The 19,656-nt window shown below is 43.5% G+C and overlaps 1 protein-coding gene across 3 annotated transcripts in view; it reads right to left on the minus strand.

Moving 5' to 3' along the window:
- The window catches only part of ITGA3 (integrin subunit alpha 3), a 100,721-nt gene that overhangs the window by 22,072 nt on the left and 58,993 nt on the right, over window positions 1–19,656 (minus strand). For all 3 annotated transcript variants that reach the window (XM_058180694.1, XM_058180696.1, XM_058180695.1), the window contains 7 exons: window positions 18,431–18,519; window positions 17,593–17,726; window positions 7,097–7,183; window positions 4,252–4,319; window positions 3,242–3,375; window positions 2,014–2,160; window positions 598–695 (listed from right to left, as the gene is read on the minus strand). In XM_058180694.1, the coding sequence (XP_058036677.1) occupies window positions 598–695; window positions 2,014–2,160; window positions 3,242–3,375; window positions 4,252–4,319; window positions 7,097–7,183; window positions 17,593–17,726; window positions 18,431–18,519 (757 nt within the window). The remainder of the gene's footprint in view (window positions 1–597; window positions 696–2,013; window positions 2,161–3,241; window positions 3,376–4,251; window positions 4,320–7,096; window positions 7,184–17,592; window positions 17,727–18,430; window positions 18,520–19,656) is intronic.

Below are 19,656 nucleotides of genomic sequence, written 5' to 3' on the forward strand. Positions count from 1 at the left end.
CGACCACCCCACCCCCTTGCTCCTGGCATGCCATGGTCAGAAACGATCTGTCTGGAGGCTGAGGACAGCAAAAAACATCACTTTCTGTCCAACTGGAAGTTGGTAAATGGGCCATTTCTGGCCTCTGGAAAGGCAGTTTTCACCCTCCCCAGACTCATAGAGAAGCTCTGGAGCCAGGTGAGAGTGAAAAACAGGCCTTCCCCACCACCAACCAGGCCCTCCAAAGACAGGAAACAGCCTGTTTCCCAACTTCTGGTGGGCCCAGAAGGCCCGAAAATCAGCTGGCTGCTGCGCGCATGCCCGCTGGAGCTGAGCTCGTGTGCCCACTGATATGGCTATGGTGCCACATGTGGCACGTGTGCCATAGGTTTGCCATCACGGATTTAGGAACTATCGTATTCATTGCCCTGAATGAAAATTCTCAAGAAGATGTCTTTCTTTAGTTATTATAATGATGAGCATGATGCAGAAAGCATTCCGAACTAGACAGAATTCACCCCAAATTTACAGTTATTTATTTATAACAATTTGGAGTCATTTCACATGTTCTTCTTCATCTTCATCTCATCCTTCCCTCAATAACCCAAATTCTCTCACCTGGGCAGCTTTTGGTTCTTTTCATTTAGAAAGAGTGCCTGGATCTGCAAGTTGCTATTGCATTGGCTGTCAGCTCCACATTCCTTCTGAAACTGAATCTGAAAACAGACATTTTGAATCAACACAATGAGACAAAAAACAGAGGAAGGATGTTCATATAGTTTGTAGGCTACATTGTGTATATCAACTTTCTCTGACTTGATGTTCTCCAGAACCCCTGGGCTGCAATTCATGTCTTTTTCAAGAAGCATGGCCAGAGGAAGCTATTTTAAAAGATAAACTAGAATACATTAGCATGGGAAGGAAGACTTTTAGAAGAAAGGCTCTGTATGTAAGGAGGATCAATCCTTCACGACAACTGAGCCACAATTTTCTTCTCTCTGAATGTTTACTACATATGTACTATGTCACTGATGCTAACCAAAGTTTTCTTTTAAAAACTACTTTTGTAGAGGGTGTTTCCAAGGACAATATTGAATGTTTGAATTGTAAATCACCCAGAGTCATTGCTGAGATGGGTGACTGTAGAAATCAATCAAACAAACAAAAAATAAATATGATGCACAGAAAAGGCAGTACTCTTTGTCCTTCCCAAGTGTGAACATCTAAAAATGCTTCCCCGCCCACTCTCCAATTAGACTTTTGGGAGAGCTTCTTTCAAAGAAAGCTTTTAAATGTCTGTTTATTATGATGTAATGAGTCAGATAGGAAGGCCTCACAGACTGCTAAGTTAATGGGTATTGTTTATGATCTCTCCTCTAAATGAATCTACTTCTTTATAATCACTGTCTGTCTCCAACCTCCTTTTATGTGTATCCTTCTTGAACCAATCTATTCAGCTTTTTCTTCTCCAGGAGACGGCAGAAAAAAAGAGCAGCTTCAAAGCCTAGAATTTTTATGGATTGCTCTAGTGGATTTCCACCAATGTCTAAAACTGCAACTCCCTAAATTTGATTGGATTAACCAAAAGAATTATATTAAGGTGATTAAAGGTAACTGATACTGAAATTATCACATTATAGTTCTACACATACTCTAAACATAGTTTAGGTTCAATCTAGTTAAAGTATGTGAAGACATTTTTCTAGAATGAAATGTATTATAAATTTTAAAGATAATGACTAATCTGTTCCACCAGATGGTGCCAGAGGACTGTTTGGTAGGTGAGCCGTTAAGAGATACAGAAAACTGAAGGTGCCTATTTACAAATAATTTGCATCTGCCTAGATAAGTCAGGGACACACACACACAAACTCTTCCTACAAACACATCACCTGTTTGCTTCTTGCAAAAGCCTGCCACCCACCACTAGTTGAACACTTCAATATAAGTGTGGAAATCTACATGGCCATTTCAACTGAGGAGAGGAAAGGTGAAAAGAATAGGAGAAAAAACTAAAGAGAAGGAAGAACTAACCTCAGTGTGGTTTTCACAAGGCTGATCCTCATTCAAAACAGGAAATGCATTAAGAGAGCGTAATCCCAACTGGAATCGCCGGGGCTTTTCATAAAGAGAGTACTTCATAGAGAAAGCAATGGGGTGCAGCTTGTCTCGTATGTCTTCCTGCAGAAAGAGTAATAATTTATTTCAGAGAGCCCTAAGCTCAGTTCTGAACTTCTGTGTAGTTTATGGAGGGACATGAGGGTCCTCCCCATTTTTCCCACCAAGTCATACTCATTGTTCATCGTCACATTTTATTTTGATGGAACTTTCCTCTCTGTTCTTGGTATTCTTTTGTTGAAATGTAAGTTGGCTTATCATGCTAAATTATCCTGCCCAATATTTTCCGTCAGTACAAGCAATACAATGATTAGCTTTTCATCACGCTGGTCCCCTCCAAACATGTTAGAAATATAACTATCCAGAATTTCAACCAGTGTTAACTATTATACATCCTGAAAGCCATGTAAAGTAACTGCTTTGCATCAGTGGTGAAATGTAAAATTTGTTACTACAGGTTCTGTGGGCGTGGCTTGGTGGTGGTGGTGGTGGTGATAATGTGACTGGGTGGGCGTGGCCAACTTTTTTTTTACTTTTAAAAGCATTTTTTCAGCTGAAGAGGTTGTAAAAAAATGCTTTTAAAAGCCTCTGATGATCCTAGCTGAGCCACACGATCATCAGAGGCTTTTTTTTTTACTTTTAAAAGCATTTTTTTGGCTGAAGAAAAAATGCTTTTAAAAGTAAAAAACAACAACTCCTGATCGCGTGACTCAGCTGGGCATGGTGGGGGGGGGGGCAGGGATTTTTGCTACCTGTTCTCCAAACCACATCTGCCATTGCTAATGGATTGGGCGATCCAGTCCGAACTGGGAGCATTTTACTCCTGCTTTACATACATATTTATCAATTTTGGAAAACCTCCCCAGCCCTCCTCCTTAGGCGAAAATTCAGTTCTTATTATTTATAACACTGTAATCACATCACTACTGTATGCTTAGTAGTCCCTGGCAGCACCAATTTAGGGGGAAAAAAAATTCCTGTATTGCTGGTCCTGTATTAAATAAATATAAACAACCACACTTAAATATTGCTAAAGTTTTTAGGAAAAAGGAGACAGGATAGAAACAACCTAACAAAATGTTGCAGGCAAGATGGTGTTTAGCTGAACTATTCCATTTTATGTTTTGAATTGATTATTCCTAACCTGTAGAAGGACTTTCAGGTTTTGGCACTTGCTTGGCATGGAAAATTGTCCCTTGTAGATTGTAGAGTTGGTTTCAGCAAAATATACACGGGGTGGCCGGCGGTACCGGTCAGCTTCCACAATGTAATCCAGCTCTGAAGTCAAGAAAAAAATGGATCAGGGACATTATCAAGATCCAGTAGCCTAGATCCTAGAATCATTCAGTAATCATTCGAAGTTACAATGGCGCTGAAAAAATGAAACTTATGACTAGTTCTCAAAGTTGTAGACCTCACAGATTTCCTGCAGTCTCAGATGCCAAGCAAAATCAATGGAGAAGCCAGCATGAAATCATAAGTCATGGTCATGTGACATCACAGTTATGGTGATTTGTTTAACAACTGCAACTGTTGGCACACTTTTTTATGGTATGAGAAAAATAAGATTCATAGTTACTTTCAACAACTGCAGCTGGAACTGACGCAGTGGTGGGTTTCAAATTTTGTTACTACTGGTTCTGTGGGTGTGGCTTGGTGGGCATGGCTTGGCGGGTGTGGCAGGGGAAGGATACTGTAAAATCCCCATTCTCTCCCCAATCCAGGGGAAGGTTACTGCAAAATCCTCATTTCCTCCCAATTAGCTGGGACTTGGGAGGCAGGGAATAGATGGGGGTGGGGCCACTCAGAATTTTTGCTACTGGTTCTCCAAACTACTCAAAGTTTCCACTACTGGTTCTCCAGAACTGGTCAGAACCTACTGAAACCCACCTCTGAACTAATGTTATAATGTCATAAGTTGGCAAAGTCATGTGACATTTCACTTAAGCACACTGCTTAAGAATGGAGGTACCGGTATCAATTATAGTTTGTAAGTGAGGACTGTATTGTAATCTCTTACTTAATTCGAATCAAGAAGAAACTGGCTCTCCTACGTTAAGGATAAAAATTCCAGGGCCAGTAGACATCCTCCCAACCTTCTTTCTTTACAAATGAATTCTCCTAAATGGAACCATTCTTCCCACTTCTACTCACTGATATTTTCCTTGTATTTGGGGTCTCCAGCACTTTGGGAATAGGAGAAGCAGAGCTCTACCTTCATACTGTAAATGAGAAGATAAGAAGGGAAAGGAGAAAGAAAGAAAAACAAGGTGCTCGGTAAAGAATCTGCAGGGACAGATAACTGAAGTTCCTCCAAACAAAACCCAAACCCAAAGCCTTTATAGAGAAACACATCACCCTAAATTCAAAGTCACAGGGCACAACACAAGAAGCTCCAGTCTTGGCATATCAAAACTATAGCAACAGCACTTGAATTATATTAGGATGTCTTTTATCTGGTGATTAACCAGTGCCAAACTTTTAGATGGATCACCCTGTTTTGTTTGGCAGCAAGGAATGGTGCTTCAGAGGCCCAAAGCTTTCTTTGAAAAATCAATTCTTGCTAAGAGAAGAGGAAAAAGTTATTTTTTCATGCAAAAGGAAGATTGTCCTCTCTCTCTTTCTCCCTCTCTCATCTGCTTTGAATCAGAAAATTGTCAAAGCTGTTATTCTATCTATTTTAGTCAAGGACAATTTCATCTTATTTATTTACTGGTTGGCATTGTAAATTGGAGCTTTTCCAATTTGGAGTCCAGGAGATGTATAGAGATTGTGATTCTCAGAATTCTAGTCATCAGCCTCTGGACAGTATCAGGCTAGGAAAGCCTAATTTAAATTAATAATTATAATTAATTAAAGAGGGAAATGCTACATGCAAATAATGCTATGACAATCTACTTTAGAGAAGAGATGCCCCTTTTGTTCATGTTTTCACACTCTTAGCAATATCTTTTCATTTTGATTCAGTATTACTTCATATTTTCTTAGAAACTGGCTTAAGAAAAGCTAAGAAATGTGTTCAGTGCACAATCATATCTGACAAGTTGGATATGATTTTATATATGCCACCTTTGAAACAATATTTTTGAGGAAAAAATGCTAACTAAAACAGAAAGGAACCAACATGAATTAGATGTTAACAAAATCAACATTAAACTAAGCATTAAACATCACCCTTAAACTAAGCCTTAGTTTATAAGTTACAAATGTCTAACATTTCCAGATATTGAAGGATGCCAACTCCAAATTAATGGCATACTGGATAGACCTATTGGAGAGGATAAACTACTGTACTTTTTGGAGTATAAGTGCTGTGGTCCATCAGCAGCCTATGGAGCTGACAACGGAATCGGACAGCGATGGGGTTGAGGTGAGGCCAGGGCCATCGGAAAGTGAGGTGCAGACTCCAAACCTCCAGAGACTGATAGTAGTGAGGCAGAGGAACAGGAGGAGCCTGTTCCTAATGCACACATGAGAAGAGCTGCCAGAAGGTAAGAGCAGCTCAAATAAAAAGGACAACTCGGGAGTAGGGCCGAGAGATGATTGGCCCTTCCCATAAGGCTTAAAACAGACCAGCACTGGCATTTGAGCTTTGCCAGAAAACAACATTGGTAGCTTCATTTTCTGCTTCATCTACGTCTTGCCTTTACTTTTGTGACTTGTGAACATTCGCCAAGAAAGGCCTTTGGCAGTTTGCCTAATTGGACCAAGGTTTGCGAGAAAACAGGAATTTGTGTTGGGAGGCATTTGGTTTAATTTGAGTTGAACAACGCTGGGAATGAAGTAATTCTCAGCTGTTCGAATAAAGTTTGTTTTTTTCAAGGACTGAGTTTCTTACTACCTACTTGGGCCTGGGTCACAACAAGATGCACTTCCCCCCCCCCAAAAAATGGGTGAAAATTGCAGTGCGTCTTATGCACAGAATGTTGCTGAAGCCCTGCCCACCTGCTAGCCCCCACCCTTTGGCTGTTTTCGGCTTCCACATGTTGCATTTTCTGTTCCAGGCTGCAGGGCACATCGCCAGTAATGTAAGCCTCTGCATGTTGTGTTTTCAGCCTCTGCATGTCGCATTTTCGGCCTCTTCATGCCCCATTTTTGGTCTCTATGCATCACATTTACAGCCAGTTCCAGACAGCGGAGATTGGCAGCGGCAGAAATCTCTGCCGCCTAGAACCGACCAAAAATGGGGGGTATACAGAGGCTGAAAACATGACATGCGGAGGTGGTGATGGGCTCTGGCGATCCCTGCAGTCTGGAACAGCTGATTGGTGGTATTCTGGGAGGCTGATCCAACCGCCAATCAGCTGCTGTGCTGAATCAGGCTATGATAATATTCTGAAGCTGACCAGGCTGTTTGCTGCAAGGACGCTAGTCAGATGAATACCGATGGATCTGCCTCTGGTAGGCAGGGACAGAATTTTTTTTTCTTGTTTTCCTCCCAAAAATTAATGTGTATCTTATACTCCAGAGAGTCTTATACTCCGAAAAATATGGTAATCACACCTGGCGGGTTAAAATTCTTCCAGCTGGCTTAAACCTGAAATAACTTGCGTCTTATCAAGTCCTCTATCTTCTATGGGACAGGATGCCTTGTTCCAAAAACAAATCTACAAGTCTCTTATTCAACTTTAATTCTTAAAAAAAAAATCGAGCAAGGAAAAGGACTCTGCAATGTCCCCATATAGTTTGCTCCAATGTGGCCTTTTCCTCTGATTGCCAGATGTTTTCCTCATTCAAACTTAACTTGAATCTCACCACATTTTATGTAAACACTCTTGTTTCTCCTCCCTGCTCTTGGTGGGGAGGGCAAACAATTGTTCTCCTAATTCTTTCCAACATCCTCTAAAATAAACTGAAAGTTGGCAACACACTGCCCTTTCATCTTCCTTCTGTAGGCTAAATATACTCAGTTGTATCATATTTGTGTTGTCACACACCTTGAATATCCATGAATTCAGGCATTTAAAAATCAAAAGAACATTTATAGGGAAGTTATTACCAAGAGTTTTGAGTGCATTTGCTTGGGTCCAGAGGACTTGGAGTAACAGTAAAAGTCTTGTTTAGGATATTGATCACCGGACGGGCTCTGCAGAAAGAGAAGGACAGCAAGCATAAGGAAAAACAACAATGAAATGAATGAATGCATTCTTATTGGAAGTTTTTAGTAAACATAAAAACCAATACAAACTAAACTGAAATAAAAGGAAAAGTTCAGAAGGTACAGAAAAAAAAGAAAAAGAAAAAGAAAAGAAGACAATAATAAAGAAGCGGTTTCTAACTTTCACCATTAATAGCACCATATTATAATAACTTTTCGATCTCTTTTAAAGTTACGAATAAAAAAACATTCTCCTATCTCCATGTTTAATGGCATTGCAGGATCTGATCTTCATCTATCTTTGACATTCAAGAGGAGTTTTCATAGCTTTTAGCACCAGCCAGTTTGAAAATCCCATAAAGAGGGATTTCCCATAAAGAGGCATCGTCCAGATTCCTTGTGGCAGTTCGTCCGTATTCAGATTTGTCTTTTGTATTTCCATTTTGGTGATGTTAATTTTGTTGTCTTCCTTGCCTTCAAACTCTATAATGTCTATGTCAGGTAAAACTTTTTAAAAAAAATTCTCAACATTTTGTAAAAAAAATTGTCCAATGAGATTTGTATACTTTTTCATATTTTAATTATTAATATCCCAGTGGTTATTAATCAAAAATCTCTTTAAGATAGGAAAAAGTTATAGCCAGCTTAGCCATTGTATTTCTTTTCTGCCTGCTTTTTCAGTTCCCTCTAGTAGCAACTTTCATCAAGCCTCAGTTCCAATACATGTTTGATTCCATTTCAGTAAATTATTTAATTTTATAGTATATTTGTTTTTCAAACCTCACAAGAGAAAAATAACCAATATTGCAAATCTCTCTGGTATTGCAATCTATTAAAAAAAGTTCTTAAATCAAACCCGCCCACCCAATTTTTAACTTTTTGCCATTTGTATATTATTTTAAATTCTTAAGTCTCTGTTTAAAACTTCTTAATTTCAGAGAAATTAAGAGAAATCAAATTAAATGCGAATTTCAGAGAAATCCAGGTACCAAATTAAGGTTGCCATTCTCAAGGTCTCAATATCTATAAATTGTTTAAATTGAACATTTCTAAAATTGATTAAAATGTGAGTTTGGCTAGCTTAGTATTAGAGCTGAAAGCAAAGATGCCATCTCCCTCAGCTTCTGGCACTCCAACCCACAGAGACCACTGTTTTACAGTCTTCTAGGGCGAGGAGCTGCCCTTCAGAATATTTGTGGGCAATCTCTCATTCTCTCCTTCTTCAGAAAGCTTTGAAGGACCAACCTATGGCTGTTCTTTCATCCTACATAACGGCTGTCATTTCTGCTCATTTGCAGAAACATCTTCAGTCAGCCATGATTCACAGCAGAAGCCCACAAAGAGTGAATACAGATGTAGGACATAAATAAAATAAATTATCCCTAATCACAATGGTGATTTCAATTACTCGGTGGTGAAGAAAATGTGCTGTTGCATGTGATCGTTTGTTCCCTACCCCAGGGCATGATTTATAAATGTGCTACTCTTTTGAATCAGGATAACTGCCAATACAGTCTTCCTCAAAATGATGCTCCTTAGGTGAGAGGCACATTGACTTCCATATTCATCAGTCCACCATGATCATGAATAACTGAGGTCTGGAAAGGCTGTCCTAATAGTGAGATTGGAATTTCCTTCTTCTTAAAATAGATTTTCCTTTTTTAAGGCCAGCGTATAGCAGAGTTTAATGTGTGGCTAAAGGAATGGTGTAAAAGGGAAGGCTTTGATTAGTCATATTAGTCATGATATCTGCACCTGGTCCAATGAAAAACTGTACAAAAGAGATGGTTTGCATCAGTGGTGAAATCCTCCTTAGATCGCATGCACCAAACGTGCACTTCACATGGAAAAATAAGACTTCACTAGGTAAGTTGAACAGCGAGGGGGGAACAGCTGTGCCGTGCAATTTAGCTTCACTAGAAAGCAGAATTTCCTGCTAAAGATATTTAGCTAGAATTTCTAGCAAAGCTAAACCACGCGGCACAGCTGATCATTGGATCACAGCTGATCATCAGATGAATTGGTAGCTTTTTTAACTACTGATTCACCCGAACTGGTAGCTTTTTTTAAGGACCGGTTTGACTGAACCGGTAGCTTTTTTTTAAACTACCGGTTCACCTGAACTGGTAGCTTTTTTTAACCACCTGTTTGCCCGAACCAGAGCGAATCGGTAGCATTTCACTCCTGGTTTGCATCCATCAAAGAAAGGGATTGAGTTAGTTGGCATTTAAACTGAACAGCGGGGACAGAGAATGAATTAATACAGAACATTTTTGTCCCCAGCAATCTAAAATTAATTAATTAATTAATTTATTTATTAATCACATTTATATACCGCCCTATCTCCCGAAGGACTCAGGGCGGTTCACAGGCAAGTAAAAACATATAAATACAAATTAAAATAACAATTAAAAAACTTATTCTAAAAGGCCGAATTATTAAAAAGCAGTGTAAATAATAAAACCCATTAAAAACCAATATAAATTTAAAATCTAATCCAGTCCTGCGCGGATGAATAAATGTGTTTTAAGCTCGCGACGGAAGGTTCGGAGGTCCGGAAGTTGACGGAGTCCTGGGGGGAGTTCGTTCCAGAGGGTGGGAACCCCCACAGAGAAGGCCCTTCCCCTGGGTGTCGCCAGACGACACTGCCTAGCTGACGGCACCCTGAGGAGTCCCTCTCTGTGAGAGCGCACGGGTTGGTGAGAGGTATTCGGTAGCAGTAGGCGGTCCCGTAAGTAACCCGGCCCTATGCCATGGAGCGCTTTAAAGGTGGTTACCAAAACCTTGAAGCGCACCCGGAAGGCCACAGGTAGCCAGTGCAGTCTGCGCAGGATAGGTGTCACGCGGGAGCCACGAGGGGCTCCCTCTATCACCCGCGCAGCTGCATTCTGGACTAACTGCAGCCTCCGGATGCCCTTCAAGGGGAGCCCCATGTAGAGAGCATTGCAGTAATCCAGACGAGACGTCACGAGGGCGTGAGTGACCGTGCATAGGGCATCCCGGTCTAGAAAGGGGCGCAACTGGCGCACCAGGCGAACCTGGTAGAAAGCTCTCCTGGAGACGGCCATCAAATGATCTTCAAAAGACAGCCGTTCATCCAGGAGGACGCCCAAGTTGCGCACCCTCTCCATCGGGGCCAATGACTCGCCCCCAACAGTCAGCCGTGGACTCAGCTGACTGTACCGGGATGCCGGCATCCACAGCCACTCTGTCTTGGAGGGATTGAGCTTGAGCCTGTTTCTCCCCATCCAGACCCGTACGGCTTCCAAACACCGGGACAGCACTTCGATAGCTTCGTTGGGGTGGCCCGGTGTGGAAAAGTACAGCTGGGTGTCATCAGCGTACAGCTGGTACCTCACACCGAAGCCACTGATGATCTCACCCAGCGGCTTCATATAGATGTTGAACAGAAGGGGCGAGAGAATCGACCCCTGCGGCACCCCACAAGTGAGGCGCCTCGGGGCCGACCTCTGCCCCCCTGTCAACACCGTCTGCGACCGATCGGAGAGATAGGAGGAGAACCACCGATAAATGGTGCCTCCCACTCCCAATCCCTCCAACCGGCACAGCAGGATACCATGGTCGATGGTATCGAAAGCCGCTGAGAGGTCTAATAGGACCAGGGCAGAGGAACAACCCCTATCCCTGGCCCTCCAGAGATCATTCACCAACGCGACCAAAGCCGTCTCAGTGCTGTAACCGGGCCGGAAACCGGACTGGAACGGGTCTAGATAGACGGTTTCATCCAGGTGTAAGGGAAACTGATATGCCACCATACTCTCTACAACCTTCGCCGCGAAGCAAAGGTTGGAGACTGGATGATAATTACCTAAAACAGCCGGGTCCAGGGAAGGCTTCTTGAGGAGGGGTCTCACCACCGCCTCTTTCAAGGCGGCTGGGAAGACTCCCTCCACCAAAGAAGCGCTTGTAATTGCCTGGAGCCAGCCTTGTGTCACCTCCTGAGTGGCCAGCACCAACCAGGAGGGACACGGGTCCAGTAAACACGTGGTGGCATTCAACCTACCCAACAACCTGTCCATGTCCTCGGGAGCCACAGGGTCAAACTCATCCCAAACAATGTCACCAAGACCACCCTCAGACGTCTCACCTGAGTCACCGCAATTTTGGTCCAAACCGTCCCGAAGCTGAACGATTTTATCGTATAGATAACCGTTAAACTCCTCAGCACGTCCCTGTAACGGGTCATCCTGCTCCCCCTGGTGAAGGAGGGAACGAGTCACCCGAAACAGGGCGGCTGGGCGGTTATCTGCCGACGCAATGAGGGAGGAGGCGTAGCAACGCCTCGCTTCCCTCAATGCCACTAGGTAAGTCCTATTATAGGACTTCACTAGTGTCCGATCAGCCTCTGAACGGCTAGACCTCCAGGAACTCTCTAGGCGTCTTCTCTGGCGCTTCATCCCCCTCAGCTCCTCGGAGAACCAAGGAGCCGGTTGGGACCTGCGCCGGGTCAGAGGCCGCAAAGGCACGACACGGTCTAAGGCCCCCGCCGCGGCCCGTTCCCAGGCCGCAACAAGTTCCTCAACCGTGCCGTGAGCCAGACCCTCAGGAAGTGGCCCAAGCTCCGTCCGGAACCTCTCCGGGTCCATCAGGCGCCTGGGATGGAACCAACGTATTGGCTCCGTCTCCCTGCGGTGTTGAATGGCGGTCAGAAAGTCCAGGCGAAGGAGAGAGTGATCTGACCATGACAAAGGTTCAATGACTATTTCCTTCAAGTCCAGATCTCTCAACCACTGACCAGAGATAAAAATCAAGTCCAGTGTGCCACCCCCAGTGTGAGTAGGGCCATCAACTACTTGAGTCAGGTCCAAGGCCGTTGTTGTGACCCAGGTTCCTGGACCGAGACTCCTGGACTCGGATGATTCAGAAAGTGAGGGAGAAGACCTGGCAAGCCCTGCTTCTCTTGAGCCCTCTCCCTCCCTGGCACCCACTCAAAGGGAGGAGGAGGGGCCGGCAAGGCCTGATTCTCTGGAGCCTTCTTCTGATTTGGCAACGCACCAAGAACAGTTTTGGAGTGATGCAAGGCTGCGGAGGCGTGACCGGCGCGCACAGCAGAAACAGCGTTGGGAGGAAGCCAAGTCATGATTGTCATGCAGTGATATCTGCAGAGACTATAAATAGGAGGCGGGACTTCCTGGTTTTTTGTCTTGGACAAAGCAATGAATTTGGGCGGGCAAACTGTATCAATGGAGGGAAGAATATATTCGTGAGTAATTCTGGCCTTATCTATAATTTCCTCGTTATCTCCAGAAACTTGGCAGGCCCGTGGGTAGACGTGGCCAGGACATGTATCTATGTAAATAAAAGGAGAAAAGGAGGCCTCTGACTGACTCTTTGCTGGGAGTATTGGGGGAGGGAAACAGAACAGCCGTCATGGAAGCCGTGAACTCCCGAGCTGCTGTCGATGACGAGCCGGAAGATGGCAAGTTAAAGTCCCCCATGACTAAAAGTCTGGGGGTCTCAACTGCCACCCCAGCAAGCACCTCCAGGAGCTCGGGCAGGGCAGCTGTCACGCAGCAAGGAGCCAGGTACGCGACCAGCAAGCCCATCTGATACCTATGACCCCATCTCACAAAGAGGGATTCACACCCGGCAATCTGAGGTACAGTGGTCTCCCTCGGCTCCAGGCTCTCTCTAATCACAACCGCCACCCCCCTACCCCTACCCTGAGCCCTCGGCTGATGGAATGCACGGAAACCCGGCGGGCACATTTCAACAAGGGGCACGCCCCCTTCAGTGCCCAACCAGGTTTCCGTAACGCCTATAAGATCCGCGGCGCCCCCCTGAATAAGATCGCGTATTAGGGGGGCCTTATTGACCACGGACCGTGCGTTGCATAACATGAGCCGAAGGCCCAGGCTCTGAGGGTCTTGGCCATCCGGGGAACAGGACAAGTCAGAGGGATCGGGGCGCGCAGTCGCCTGTAAACATCGAGCGCGCGCCCCCACAGAACGATATGATCCCCCACTTCCGCCGTATCTGCCCCTCCCACTTACCGTGCAAATAGGACCACCCTCACTAGAAGGAACACCTTCCCCCCCGCATAACCTCCGAACCTAATAAATAACCACCGCGAGCACACACAGGAACTGGCTCCCCTCCCGACGGGCTACCCCCAACACCCGCCCTAACCCTCCCACCCCTTAAAAATGCCCTATCTAAAAAACCCCAAAGGCTCTTTTTCTTCGCATGCCACCTCTGTGGATCCCAAGACCCGTCATTGAGGGTCATTGATAGAGAAGCGGGCCATTCCTGCGAGGCGGGGGCACCTCGCAGGCGCAAGAGTTCCAATACAGAATATCGCATATATAATAACTAAAGGCATAAATAGGAGATAGAGGCCGACGAGAGGTAATAATGTCTAGGATGGCAGAATGTAATACCAAGTCCAAATGGATACCCATCCTCCGATAAATCTTCAGATGGTGGCTGGCTTAAAGCTGGTAAAAGATGGAATGGTAGGCAGATATAGTCTGATGATAAAATTGTCACTACTCTGCCCAAAGCACAGTCCTAAAATCCATGGCCTGAAAGAGATGGTACTTCTCTCCATGTCGACGGCATCACAGATGTTTCCAAATAGATGTTTTAGAATAGATGTTTCAAAGTCAGGGCCCCCAGCAGATCACCAATCAGGCTCCAATCATCTTCCCCAAAAATCCAGGAATAATCATGACCCAAGAGTCTCAACCGGTCATGTAAAATGCATGATGACAAAATGCAGATGACAAATGTTACAGTTGAAAATGTAACGTTATAATCCCGGGAGGAAGCCGGCCCAGCTAGGCCAAATCAGACCACACTAGGCCAGGACACCTCGGCCCACCACCCCATGTCTTTCCATAGAACGTCTCAGAAAGTCTCAGGCGGGGCCACAAGGAGGTCCCTTCATAACCCTTCGCCCCAAGCCAAACCTGGGAAAAGACCTGGAAAAACCAGGAAGCCAGGAAGAGCTGGAACAGTCAGGAGTAGTCCAGAAACGCCCGGTATCCAAATGTGGAGGAAAAACAAACCGTGGCCTTACTGCAGCCAAATACAGGCCGCGGCCACGCCTAGCGCCCGATGAGATGGCAAGATGACCGCCGTCCGCAGCTCGCCCTCCCCGGTCTCGTTCTCGGCAGCCGTGAGTCCGAGGAGGTCCGCAGACCCCTCCCACGACTGCCCGAGAGATGGTACGCCTGACCGGGGGGCGCAGACCGCTCGGCAGGCCGCCTGGGCGCCGCCATCCCCTCTTCGATCGCCCGTCGCTGGCTCCGATCCCCTGTTACGCCGCCATCTTGCGCATGCGCAGAGCCAGGAGGATAATAGGGTTATCAGTGCATGTAATATAGATGTTGAAGCGGGTAAGAATATCAACCTTGCTGTCAAGCAAAAACAAGCATTTTATAGCGAGTGCCATACCATGTGCACTAATCAAACAGGCGGTAAGGCAGTAGGGGACAACACAGGTTATGTAGAAAGTAAACACAGTGTAAGTCAAAATGGTCTCAAATGTGTATACATCAATGTACAGAGCATGAGGAATAAACAGGGTGAATTAGAAATTCAAGTAAATCAGGGCAGATATGATATTGTTGCCATTTCGGAAACTTGGTGAGATGAAACCCACAAATGCAACATATGGCTAAAGGGATTTAAATTATTTAAAAGAACTAGACCAAATAAAAGAGGAGATGGAGTTGCACTATATATAAGAAATAACTACATCTCTACACAAATAGAACACAACAATGATGAAAACTGCCTAGAATGCATTTGGGTCAATGTAAAAGGGGGGGGGGGATGACATTGTCATAGGTGTATACTATAGGCCACCCAACCAAACAGAAGAAATAGATTAACTTTTTGCTAGTCAGTTAACTAAGGTATGAGGGAAGCACACCACAATAGTAATGGGGAATTTTAATTACCCTGACATCAACTGGCACCCAAACTCTGCACCAAGTGGAAGATCAAACAGGTTCCTTTGTTTCCCAAAAAATAGAAAAGGGAACAAGGGGATCAGCCATATTGGATTTAATTTTCACTTACAGAGATGAAATGATAGAAGGTGTTGAAGCTACAGGAACCTTGGGGTGGGGAGTGATCATGCAATATTGGAATTCAACATTATGCAAGCACAAGCAATAGAACAAAGTCAAATTAGAGTCTTGGATTTTAAAAGCTAATTTCAATAAACTTAGAGAGAGCTTGGGTAGGATTCCATGGATGAGAATCTTCAAGGGGAAAACAACTCAAGAAGCTTGCGAAATTTTGAAAAGTGAGATTATAAAAGCCCAGTGTAGCACAATATCAATGAAAAAGAAAAATAACAGCTGTCAAAAGAAACCAGCATGGCTGCATAAAGAACTCTCTGACAAATTGAATGACAAAAAGGACAAGTATAAATAGTGGAAAGAGGGGCAAATAACTAAGGCAAAATATCAGCAAATAGCCTGAGTCTGCAAAGATGAAGTGAGGAAAGCTAAGGCTTACAACAAATAAAGGCTTGTGACAAATGTAAAAAATAATTTTAAAAAAGCTTCTTCCAATATATTAAAAACAAGAAAAAAGGCAAGGAAACAATTGGTCCATTGCTGGGAGAAAGTGGCAAGAAGGTGACAAGCATTAGGGAGAAAGCAGAACTACTTAACTCATTTTTTGCATCTGTCTTTATACAAAGGGAAAAAAACAATCCAACCTATCAAAAACAGCACCACAAAAAAACAGATTAGGAACACAAGTTAATATAGGGAAGAAAATGGTAAATGAGCACCTGTCTAACCTAGATGAGTTCAAATCCCAGGACCAGATGGATTACACTCCAAGGTTCTGAAGGAACTGACAGATATGATCTCAGAACTACTAGACTATATCTTTTAAAGATCCTGGAGCACCGGAGATTGCCAGAGGACTGGAAAAGAGCTGATGTAATTCCCATATTCAAAAAAGGAAAAAAATAGATCCAGGAAACTACAACCCATCAGCCTGACCTCAATACCAGGGAAGATTCTGGAAAAGATAATCGAGCAATGAATCAGCGAAAACCTAGAAGCAAACAAAGCAATAACCAAAAGCCAATATGGGTTTGTCAAAAACAGATCATGCCAGGCTAATCTTATTGCATTCTTTGACAAAGTGACAAAATCAGTGGACCAGAGGAATGATGTCAATATAATTTACTTGGACTTCAGTAGGGCATTTGACAAAGTAGATCATAACCTACTACTTGATAAAATAGAAAAATGTGGGTTAGACAGCATCACCACCAAATGGATTCGTAACTGGCTGACTAACCACACTCAACATGTAGTCCTCAATGGAACTGCTTCTACATGGAGGGAGGTATGCAGTGAGGTATCCAAGGGCTCCGTTTTAGACCCAGTACTCTTCAACATATTCATCAATGATTTGGGCAAGGGGATAGATGGGGAATTCATCAAATTTGCAGATCATACCAAGCCAGCAGGAATAGGCAACACTCCAGAAAATAGGCTTAAGATACAGAAGGATCTTGACAGACTTGAACATTGGACGCTAGCTAATAAAATGAAATTCAATGGTGAAAAAAAGTAAGGTTCTACATTTAGGCAAGAAAAACCAAATGACAGGTACAGCATAGGTGATACTTGCTCAATAGTAATAACTGTGAGAGGCATCTTGGAGTCCTACTGGACAATTATTTAAATATGAGCCAGCAGTTTGCTGCACCTGCCAAAAAAACCAACACAGTTCTAGACTGCATAAACAGAGGGATAGAATCAAGATCACTTGAAATGTTAATATCACTTTATAATGCCTTGGTAATGCCACACTTGGAATACTGCATCCAATTTTGGTCACCACAATATAAAAAAGATGTTGAGACTCTAGAAAGAGGTGCAGAGAAGAGCAACAAAGATGATTAGGGGACTCAAGGATAAAACATATAAAGAACAGTTGCTGGAACTGGATATGTCTAGTCTTATGAAAAGAAGGATTAGGGGAGACATGATAGCAGTGTTCCAATATCTCAGGGGCTGCCACAAAGAAGAGGGAGTCAAGCTATTCTCCAAAGCTTGAGGGTAGGACAAGAAGCAATGGGTGGAAACTAATTAAGGAGAGAAGCAACTTAGAACTAAGGAGAAATTTACTGACAGAACAATTAACCAGTGGAACAACTTGCCTCCAGAAGTTGTAAATGCTCCAACACTGGAAGTTTTTAAGAATAGAATAGAATAGAATAGAATAGAATAGAATAGATAACCATTTGTCTGAAGTGGTGTAGGGTTTCATGCCTAAGCAGGGGTTGGACTAGAAGACCTCCAAGGTCCCTTCCAGTTCTGTTATTCTGTTACTGATCAGAATGAATAAATAGGAAAAAAACTAAGACTGCTTTTAAGCCCCTTTACCACACTTACCTGAGTAGCAAGACATTTTCAGAGAGAGTTCCCACCAGGAGATCAGGATAGGAATTTCCATCCACATCCATTCCACCACTGAAGGAGTAACCAAAGGTCTTGATGACAGGATTAAAATCTTCCCCACTAATGATCTGCAAAGAGATACAGAAAATGAGATGCAAGAAGGATATTCACAAATGAGACTAAGATCTCTGCTTTGTTTGTATATACTGCCATCCATGATGGAACTGTTGGTGGTCAAGCATATATGAATGAACAGTAGGACTACTATTAACATTGTTAGGTTATATTGATCTGACTGGAAAAGAGTTCTGGGACTTGCAGTGTTGACATATTCATGTATGTAGTAAATCAATCAAACATTACATCCTGTAACAATTACGAATTAGTCTTGCAACTCACAAAGATAATAAATTGGAGGCCAAGAAATCTTAATAGAGAAGTGCTGCACCATCACTGAAAAACAGCTCTCTGATCTCCTGAAAATGAGGGACAACCAACTGCTTCTCCCAGTCTCAAAGTGGGGACTCTTTCAGGAAACCGAGTACCAATCTTGTATCTGCTTGAGATTAGTGAAAGTTGGTCATTGCCAAGAGTGACCGGTTGGTGTCGCACGCTAGAAAATTGAAGACTTTCCCAAAATAAAAAAGGAGGCTATAACTACCAGCCATATCTCATCCAACAACCTTATTAACCTACCCATTGTGGGTTGGCTGCCAAACAATTTTCCTGTAACTGACTGAACAATATGGGGACACGCTGCACATAAACTTACAAATATGCTTTATCTAAAGAGATAAGGATAATAAAGAGATAATTATAAAGATGCCTTTACCTGCTGTGGCTTATTAGCAAGGCCACCTACACCACTCTGGTAGATGTATACTTTCCCCAAACCTTCATAGGGTGCCCCAATGGCAATATCTGAAAGGGAAGTGTAGAAAGAGAACTTCCATTTTATGAGATTTCATTATACTTCCTCTAGAATGATAGATTTCTTTTTAGGTTCCCACTGAACTGTATCCAATGTACTTTAACATTTATTTATTATTTTTTTATTTATTAATCATACTTTTATACCGCACCATCTCCCGTAGGACTCAGGGCGGTTCACAGGCATATTAAAAACAGTATAATAAATAAACATTAAAACCCAATTAAAACTAAATATTATCATAGCCAAATCACTAAAAACAGTACAAAACCAGTTAAAAACCCGTTAAAATTTAGCTAAAACATTTCATTCTTAGGCTAGTCCAGCGCGTTGAAATAATAAAGTCTTCAGTTCACGTCTGAAGGTCCGGAGGTCGGGGAGTTGTCGTAATCCCGGAGGAAGCTCGTTCCACAGGGCTGGTGCTGCCACAGAGAAGGCCCTCCCCCTGGGGGTCGCCAACCTACATTGTTTGGTCGACGGCACCCTGAGGAGGCCCGCTCCGTGGGAGCGCACAGGTCGTTGGGAGGCAATCGGTGGCAGAAGGCGGTCTCGAAGGTATCCCGGTCCTAAGCCATGGAGCGCTTTAAAGATGGTAACCAAAACCTTGAATTGCACCCGGAAGGCTACCGGTAGCCAGTGTAGGCCGCGCAGGATGGGTGTTATATGGGAGCAACGCGGTGCTCCCTCTATCACCCGCACGGCCGCATTCTGGACTAACTGGAGTCTCCGGGTGCTCTTCAAGGGGAGCCCCATGTAGAGAGCATTGCAATAGTCCAGGCGGGAACATAACTTTTCAAAACAAGTATTTGTATTACTTCCCATCACTAGTCAAAAATTTAACAAGGATTTTTTAAGTTTAGACCTTATAATAGTTGAGTCATATTCAAGGGAAAGTTTGAAGGAATTCTGCTGAGTAAGTGATTGCAGGTGGGCAGCCTAAATACAGATTGACAATTAAGTAAGACAAAATCAATGCATGTGTGTGTGCGTGTCTATGTGCATGTCTGTGTGTGTCTTTGTCTGTGTCTCTCTGTGTGTGCACGCATGGCTGAACTATAACTATGAAAGGAATTTGTTTCTCTTTCCCTGATATCAGATTCATAGTACAAATGGTCCTTATTTAATTA

The sequence above is a fragment of the Ahaetulla prasina genome, chromosome 4 (genome assembly GCF_028640845.1).
Source record: "Ahaetulla prasina isolate Xishuangbanna chromosome 4, ASM2864084v1, whole genome shotgun sequence".
Classification (NCBI taxonomy): domain Eukaryota; kingdom Metazoa; phylum Chordata; class Lepidosauria; order Squamata; family Colubridae; genus Ahaetulla; species Ahaetulla prasina.